Genomic DNA, 9,146 nt, shown 5'->3' with positions numbered 1-9,146 from the left:
TAGATCATTTTGACCTGGTCATTTTGAAAGTAGCTCACAAGCCGAAAAAGTGTGGGCACCCCTGGTTTTCTTGACACACTTTGGGCCTGTTAATACCAACAATTTACCCATCTTCTAATGGCTACTTCCAGCATGATAATGCACCATATCACAAAGCAAAAGTCGTCACAAACTGGTTTCATGAACATGACAATGAGTTCAGTGTTCTTCAGTCGCCTTCTCAGTCATGGACCATGGACCAACATCTCAAAGGAATGTTTTCAACATCTTGTGGAATCAATGCCATGATGTTTTGAGAGAAAAGGGAGGCCCTACCCAGTATTAGTATAGTGTTCCTAATAAAGTGTTTAGTGAGTGTATGAGCCGAACTCACACACCATAAACATTACAGACACATGGAGATGGTTTATTTAAATTCAACAGCATCAACTGCCATTTGGTAGATGTTCAGCTGTAAGGGACCCTAAGGGTTACTGCTGCTGTTGGAGAGTGTGTTAGTGCCTGTTTCTCTGTCTGTGTCTCCTCTCTAAGGAACGTCATAGGGCTTGTATCCCCTCCCACGGATCTCACACTACACACACACACACCTCACACAGGGGGTCCCACAGCGTCTCACACCACACACAGACACACACACACACACCTCACACAAGGGGTCCCCCAGCTCTCACACAGGGCTGTGTTCACTGCCATAAGGCGCACACACATGCACTCAGACATGGCACACACATGCACTCAGACATGGCACACACACACACGCACGCACGCACGCACGCACGCACGCAAGCACGCACACACACATAGGTATTACAGACACAGGTACTATAGGTATGTGTAGGGGGACAATATCTGTGAACAGTACATGAACATAGGAGGAAAGTGTTCTCCTTTCTGCTTTTGCTTGTGAACACTAACTGTACATGGCATGAGAGGGTTGTTTGTGAACGCTACCTGAACTAGGATGCTTGTGAACGCTACCTGAACATGGCATGAGAGGGTTGTTTGTGAACGCTACCTGAACTAGGATGCTTGTGAACGCTACCTGAACATGGCATGAGAGGGTTGTTTGTGAACGCTACCTGAACTAGGATGCTTGTGAACGCTACCTGAACATGGCATGAGAGGGTTGTTTGTGAACGCTACCTGAACTAGGATGCTTGTGAACGCTACCTGAACATGGCATGAGAGGGTTGTTTGTGAACGCTACCTGAACTAGGATGCTTGTGAACGCTACCTGAACTGAGAGAGCAGCACGCCTCCGAGGGAGGAGCCACAGATGGAGAAGCCCATGGCGATGACCCCGTTCCAGAAGCCAATCTCCCGCGCCGTCATGTGATGGTCCAACAGGAAGAGAGGGAACATGGTCACCGCACCCTGCTCACCTGTACAGGACAGGGCACACAGGACGGGACGAGATGGGGACACACAGGGGACAGACAGGGGGACAGGGGGAAAGATATGGGGACAGACAGGGCAACAGACAGGGAAACAGACAGGGGGACAGACAGGAAGACAGACAGGGGGACAGAGGGACAGACAGAGGGATAGACAGGGCGACAGACAGGGGGACAGATATGGGGACAGAGGGACAGATATAGACAGATCTGTTACTCTGTTCATGATGAAACAAACCACAACACCTGATATTCCTGGAAAGTGTCAATAATAGATGTTTAACAAGAAAAAGACTACCTTCTGCCATTTGTCAAACGGGGACTGCTGCTTTCATACAGTGGCAAAAAGAAAACACAACACAAACACCAAAACTTCCCCAAACATGAAACAACAGCTCACACAGAGAGAGAGAGCTCTCAGTTGAAATAAAGTTTGTCAGACAATCGTCTTTCTCTGCGTGCCGTCGATATGAGGTGTAATGTTCTGCCGAACAACGGCGTAAAATATTCAGAGCCGGAGCCATTATTAATGGAGAATGACATCAGAAAGACAGGGAGACAGGGCTGTGAGTGACAGCTCAGAGACTGCTGTCAACGACAACCACACACACACACACACACACACACACACACACACACGCACGCACGCACACACACACACACACACACACACACACACGCACACACGCACACACGCACACACGCACACACACCGCGACGCAGCCAGGAGAAAAACAAAAATAGAGAGAAAGAGAAAGAGAAATAAAGAAAGAAGAAGGAAAAAAAAAAAAAAAAAAAAAAACCTTCACATAAAACAGAGAATCCAATCAAAAAAAAAGAGTCTCTGAGAGAAAAAGACGCAGAAAGCCTCCCAGTGCGCAGCGAATGCTACGGCGGGGAGCGTGTAAATGCTCTGACAAGGCTGCGTGACAGAGGAGCTAAACGTGTGGTGGGAGAATGAGGGAGGTAAACACAGAGTGACTGGCGGCTCAGATGACATATTCATCACATTCAGCATATCTCGCCCTCCGATGTCTGTCTCGGAGAGAGAGAAATAGAATTCATTTGCAGTCTGTCTCTGTCTATCTCTGTGTACAACATCATCATCAGCTATTCAGCTATTCCACACCGTCATCAGTTTGCACCTGGGAAACTTTTCCCATTCGTCACTGTTGGATACGTGTACAGTAGTTGGGCTTTAGGCCTGAGTGTGACCGTTTGAATCTACCACCAGTGGGGCCGGGTACAGAGAAAACCCAGTAAAAGTTGCTGTCACAGTCTTTTCAACAAGAGCCGGTGTTTCAGGCGTGTTTTTGGCCTCTTTCTAATTGTGAGTGTACAGTAATTTAGGGATATTACACTCCAAAAAAATAAGAAACAGGCCGAAATATTTTCCAGTGGGGCCTAGCCTATAGCAGCACCCATGTGTGTTCTTCACCAGTGGTTGTGTGTGTGTCTCTACTCCGCTCCGCTCTGCAGGGCTCAGTGCTTCCGTCAGCTTCCAAACTAATTATTTCTTTAAAGCGGGGAGCAGGCAAACACAACACAGCTGATTATTCACTTCTATAAATACTCTCAAAGCAACAATTGTCCATTTCAGCAGGGATTTCATTAGACATCCAAAGACAATACACAGAGGAGGGAGAGAGAGAGGAGTAGAGAGAGGGAGAAAAAGGGAAAAGGGGGGGAGAGAGACAAAGACAAAAAGAGGAGGTAAGGGAGAAAAAGAAGGTAGAATGAGAAATGGGTGTGTGGGAGGAAGAGTCAGAGAAAAGGGGGTGAGAGAGGGGGGGAGAGGAGTTGAGAGAGAGAGAGACAAGAGAGAGAGACAGAGAGGGGGGGTAGAGAGAGAGGGGGAGGGATTTAGGGAGGAAGCAGGAGAAAGAGAGAAAGAGGGGGTATGGAGAAAGTGAGAGTCAGGGGTGAGGAAGAAAACGAGGGAGAAAGACAGAGTGAGGGGGAGAGGGAGAAAGAGAAAGGGGGAGAGGGAGAAAGAGTGAGGGGGAGAGGAAGAAAGAGAGGGAGAAAGAGAGTGAGGGGGAGAAGGAGAAAGAGAGGGAGAGGGAGAAAGAGAGAGGGGAAGAGGGAGAAAGAGAGAGAGGGAGAGGGAGAAAGAGAGTGAGGGGGAGAGGGAGAAAAAGAGTGGGGAAGAGGGAGAAAGAGAGAGGGGAAGAGGGAGAAAGAGAGTGGGAGAGGGAAAAGGAGAGGGAGAAAAAGAGTGAGGGGGAGAGGGGGAAAGGGGGAGGAAGAGACTCTGTGAGGAAGTTGATGAGGGGGAACACGGAGGGGAACTGGCAGGTTCATCGAGGAAACGAGAGGTGTTTGTGTTTGTGTGAGTGAGAGAGAGAGAGAGAGAGATAGAGGAAAGGGAGGGGAGGGGGGATCAGGCAGGGTGAGGGGAGGGGTGAAGGGTCAACGGGGACACTGAGCTCTCATCATGGTGGCCATACAGCTTAGACAATAGAGCCTCGGATCACAGGGGATCAGAGAGGACACTTAGGAGAAACAATAGCAGACCACAAAAACAGTCAGGCCTACACACACACACACACACACACACACACACACACACACAGACACAGACACAGACACAGACACAGACACAGACACAGACACACACACACACACACACACACACACACACACACACACACTATTCAAACAACCTTTAAAAGACCTCACACACTCCCATGCTCCGGCCTATTGACACAATCCCACAGTGACACAAACAGAGGCTGTAGGTGTGCAGGAGTCACAGAATTCCTCGTCCCCTCAGGGACGGGAGCATGGGAACACTCTCTACCTGTGTGTCCAGGTACAACTGGAACCCCACCCCACCCTGGTCACTGTGCAACACTATAGCTTTAAAGACACCCATTGTGATACCTTCTCTCCCTCTCATGACCTCCTAGCCACAATGGCAGCCATTATGACGAACTGTCAACAATACAGGTGAAAACGAGACACAACGAAGGACATTCATATTCTGAGGAGGTCAAGTGATCAGTGATTTATTGACAACATAACCGGACACTGAAAAGGGTGGTCCAGGGACAGTGTCGGATTTGAAAGATAAAGATGTTTTAAAAGCGACATCTCTGTGGGATCTCTTTAAACTAGACTAACCACCGCAAACATATCTGGTTTAATACCTTAATAATGTCTCTATGTAACAGAACCTATCTCATAATGTCTCTGTATGGATTTATACATCGCTCTCTCTCTCTCTCTCTCTCTCAGGGCACCATGTGGTGGTTGTTCATTAATTCATCCCCCCCTTCAGCCTCTCTCTCCGCAGTCCTCCTCGTTCCCTCTGGAAAAATAACCCCCCCATGTGCTACACCCTCCCCCCCTTCTCCCTCCCTCCCTCCCTCCCCCATCATCCACACAACCCCCACCCAACCCCCAACCCCCAACCCCCCCTGCCCTCGCACACCAAGCCCCCACCCCCCGCACGCCATCCGCCATCATTCCTCCCATGTCTCACACTCGATAGTATCTTTCCACAGTATGGCTGTGTATGACTGGGGGGCCGGGGGGGAGGGCGGACAGGACAGAGGGACAGACGGCAGTCTCGACCAAGGCCGCACACCACCTACTGCTCCCCCCCTCCTCTCTCTCCCTCCCTCCCTCCCTCCCTCCCTCCCTCCCTCCCTCCACCTGGTCAGTTCCCAGAGGAAGCTTCCATCAGGTCCTCTTCCCGACACGGCTGTCTCTCTCCATCAGTCACTCCATCACGCCATCCCCCACCCCCCAGCACCAGCACCAGTCCTGCCTCTGTCCTACGACTGCTGAACATCATACCAGCACCAGTCCTGCCTCTGTCCTACGACTGCTGAACATCATACCAGCACCAGTCCTGCCTCTGTCCTACGACTGCTGAATCATACCAGCACCAGTCCTGCCTCTGTCCTACGACTGCTGAACATCATACCAGCACCAGTCCTGCCTGTCCTACTGCTAAACCTCATACCAGCACCAGTCCTGCCTGTCCTACTGCTAAACCTCATACCAGCACCAGTCCTGCCTCTGTCCGCCTACTGCTAAACATCATACCAGCACCAGTCCTGCTTCTATCCCACTACTGAACATCATACCAGCACCAGTCCTGCCTCTGTCCTCCTACTGCTAAACATCATACCGGCACCAGTCCTGCTTCTATCTGTCCTACTGAACCATACCAGCACCAGTCCAGCTTCTATCCCACTGCTAAACACCATACCAGCACCAGTCCTGCTTCTATCTATCCTCCTACTGAACCTAATACCAGCACCAGTCTGTCCCGCTACAATACCAGCATGGTCCTGCTACCCAGTCCTACTAGACTGTATACCAGCCCGATCACTTCCCATGCTACCAGTACTATCTTTCCCTCCATCTCCGTTCCCTTGCCTTCCCGCACATTTTCTTTCTCCCTCTCTCTTTATGATCCCCCCCCCCTTCCCTCCCTCCCTCCCTCCCTCCCCTTTTCTCCCTCCACCCTCCCTCCCTCCATCCCTGGGATTCTGCCCAGACAGTCCGTCCCATGACTGTGACCTTTGATGGTACAGAGGTCAGCGTGCGTGGGAGAGGTGTCTGTGTGTGTGTGTGTGTGTGTGTGTGTGTGTATGTGTGTGTGTGTGTGTGTGTGTGTGTGTGTGTGTGTGTGTGTGTACACTTCGTTAAACACACACAAACACACACCCTTGAACACACTCATCTCGCCACATACATACACAGACAAAAAGAACAAACGGCCTTTGATCAAGTTTGAAAACAAACGCTTCTTCCAGTCGTTGGAAGTTACCACTGGACAGCATGATCTTGGAGAAATATAGGATGTGAGGATGATGATGTTGACAAGATGAAGATATAGGATGTAAGGATGCTGATGGTTGTGATGCTAGTGATGGTGATCTGATCATGGTGGTGGTGTACCCCTCAGACAGATTAGAGGGGTGCAGCCAGTTTTCATGTTCTGTCTGGTGTCGTCCGCCGGGGGCTCATCCGATTACTGGGCTACCCCTAACTCTCTCTCTGTCACACACACACACACACACACACACACACACACACATACACACATATACACACACACACACACACACACACACACACACACACACACACACAACATGAATGCAAGAAAAAACAAAGGCACACAGATTCACAAACAAACACAAATGTATGCAAATGTGCATAAAATACATACGTTTTAATCACCCACACAAACACACACACACATCAGTGTGATGCTGCGTCTTCCATTTCAATTTCCATGAAAAACGCCACAGACACAAAGACACTCTAATCCTTACATAATCCCCTTCTGCTGCCAAACACCAAACTCTGTCCATATCAACTCTCTCTCCCTCACACACACACAAACACACACACACACACACACACACACACACACACACACACACACACACACACACACACACACACACACACACACACACACACACACACACTACAAACTATCCTATCCACACAACTTAAAGTATCTTTGTGTCCAACAACGGGACATGTAGTGGGTTTTGGACAGACTCACTGCCCAATGCCTACTAATGACCTACGCGTTTCCTTCTTTCAACTGCCTAGTTGATGATCATCATGTCCACCCCTGTATATGGCAACAGAGACATCTAGTGGTGAGATGTGAGACCACACCTGAACAGAGCAACTAACTAAGCAATCCTGTTTACTGTGAATCTACCAACGCAGAGAGGCCATGGGAGAACTGTGGAAGAGGTGCAGTAGATAGAGGGTAACAGTGGGTCAGGTGACGTAGGTCCTAGTGTCGAGTTAAATATTGGGGTTATTACATCACAAATGCAGGGCGGGGTACATGATCAAAATGGCTCCACCAGACTCACCCAGTTTGTACGTGAGTACGTAGAGCATGGTCCAGGGGGTCCCGGGCACAGACAGCAGCTTCCTCCACACCCTCCACGGCTGCACCGCATCCATCTGCGACCTCTTCCCCTCCGCCTGCCCCCTCACCCCCTCATCGTCCAGCACCGGGGCCCCCCACACAAACAGAGCCATGCCCGCGTACACACACGCCAGCAGCATGAACATCCAGCCCCAGCCTGCCACGTCGATCACAGCCAGGAGCCCGCCCCCGGCGAACACAGACCCGGCCTTGTAGCCAACCACCTGGGCCGTATTCCCCAGGCCCAGCTCGCTGCGGCCCTTCAGCAGGCCCACGGCGGCGCCGTCCACAGCGATGTCCTGGACGGAGGCCAGGGCGTTCATGGCCAGCAGGGTCCCCGCCACCCCCCAGATGTGGTTCTCGGGGGCGAAGGCGGCACTGGCGATGCAGGTGAGCGCCAGCCCGGAGACGGTGGCCACAAGCCAGCGCCGCTTGGTGCCGACCCGGTCTATCAAGGGAGCCCAGAGCACCTTGAGGACCCAGGGGAAGTACAGGACCTTGGTCAGGCCGATGCGGGTGAAGGAGTGACCCGCCCCGCGGAGGTAGACGGGGAGCAGGGAGGACTGGAGGCCATAGGGGATCCCCTGGACGAAATAGAGGAGGCCCAGGAAAACCAGCTTGTCGTTCATGATTCGAAACAACCAATCAGAAAGACAGAGACGGTCCAGTCAATCAGGTCATGATGCTGGTCAGCCAGGAGCCAATCGAATGGATCGATTAGCCTAAGAGAAATACGGTGCAAGAGAGAGTGAGGATTTTGATCATAGAAATGTAGAAAATATATCTATATGTTGAATGTAGAGAAATGGCAACACAACTATCAGACATTATGTCACGTGATGTCATGTTCTGACAGTTTGACAGCTGTCAGCTGATTCACTTGTGCTATCTAGTTCGATATCGATGAAGTGAAGCTATACTTTTTTTCTGGGACATTCCCCCAATAGCCTATGAGTTTTACTCTTGTACTTTTACTTGTTATACTCTTAAACACGCTTTTTAGTTATTATATATACATTTTTAGATATTTTCATTTGGGTGTTTATAACACAACACCTAAATGAAAATAATAAAATAATACCAGTCACAGACTTATATTTTTATTTTTAGTATTTGTTTTTATCTAGCTACATGCGCGACTTTTGTATGGTTATTACAAGTAACGTACTGTACGTACTAGCTAGCAATATGAGACACCAACACATCATAAACCCAACATGGTCATGTCAACAGCACACTAAACCAGCAAATAATCTGCTACCTCATGCAAACTTTACAGCAGCAGGAATATGCAGCGCGTATGACAACTGATTATTTCGTTTGTGAACGTTACTAACAACATGTTAATCTAAGAGCAATATCTGTTTTAAATCATCTTGTGTTACATACTGCGAATAGGGAGAATCGGATAGTCAAAGCAGCTCCGCTTCAGCCCAGCTGTCATTGAAAATAGTTTCTTCCGGGGGTCAACTGACGTCGACAGCCAGCCTGTACAGTAGACCGACAGCGTCTCTGATTGGCCAGTTATGGTATCGCATATGCACTGTAGCCAACTGTAACAATACTGTAATAACACATTATAATGGGATACGGCATGGATTATATAGACCACATTAAATGTTGAGCGAATCCCTTGATTTTATTTCTCCCAAAACATTCATCATACCTGCATCATCGCATTACCATATTTAATAGGGTTTGCTATTACTTCATGTTCATTGACTAAAGCATGAAATGCTATCTTGTCTAGGCCAAGGAGCCTATTCACAACCATCAACAGCTAGGGTAAAATCGAGCCCATGGTTTACAAAAGTGGAAATACACCTTTAAAA

At 49.4% G+C, this 9,146-nt stretch overlaps 1 protein-coding gene across 1 annotated transcript in view; it reads right to left on the bottom strand.

The window, feature by feature from the left end:
• mfsd3 (major facilitator superfamily domain containing 3) overlaps positions 1 to 8,752 on the bottom strand; it is a 17,260-nt gene extending 8,508 nt beyond the window's left edge. The window contains exons 1-3 of the mRNA XM_083672956.1: positions 8,704 to 8,752; positions 7,256 to 8,036; positions 1,235 to 1,382 (exon numbers count right to left, since the gene is read on the bottom strand). Coding sequence (XP_083529082.1) covers positions 1,235 to 1,382; positions 7,256 to 7,943 — 836 coding nt within the window. The 5' untranslated portion in view covers positions 7,944 to 8,036; positions 8,704 to 8,752. The remainder of the gene's footprint in view (positions 1 to 1,234; positions 1,383 to 7,255; positions 8,037 to 8,703) is intronic.
• Between the last annotated feature and the right edge of the window lie 394 nt (positions 8,753 to 9,146).

The sequence above is a fragment of the Argentina silus genome (assembly GCF_951799395.1).
Source record: "Argentina silus genome assembly, chromosome: 7".
Taxonomy (NCBI): domain Eukaryota; kingdom Metazoa; phylum Chordata; class Actinopteri; order Argentiniformes; family Argentinidae; genus Argentina; species Argentina silus.
Note: the sequence above shows the minus strand (reverse complement) of the source record. Positions and strands in the feature narration are given on the sequence as shown.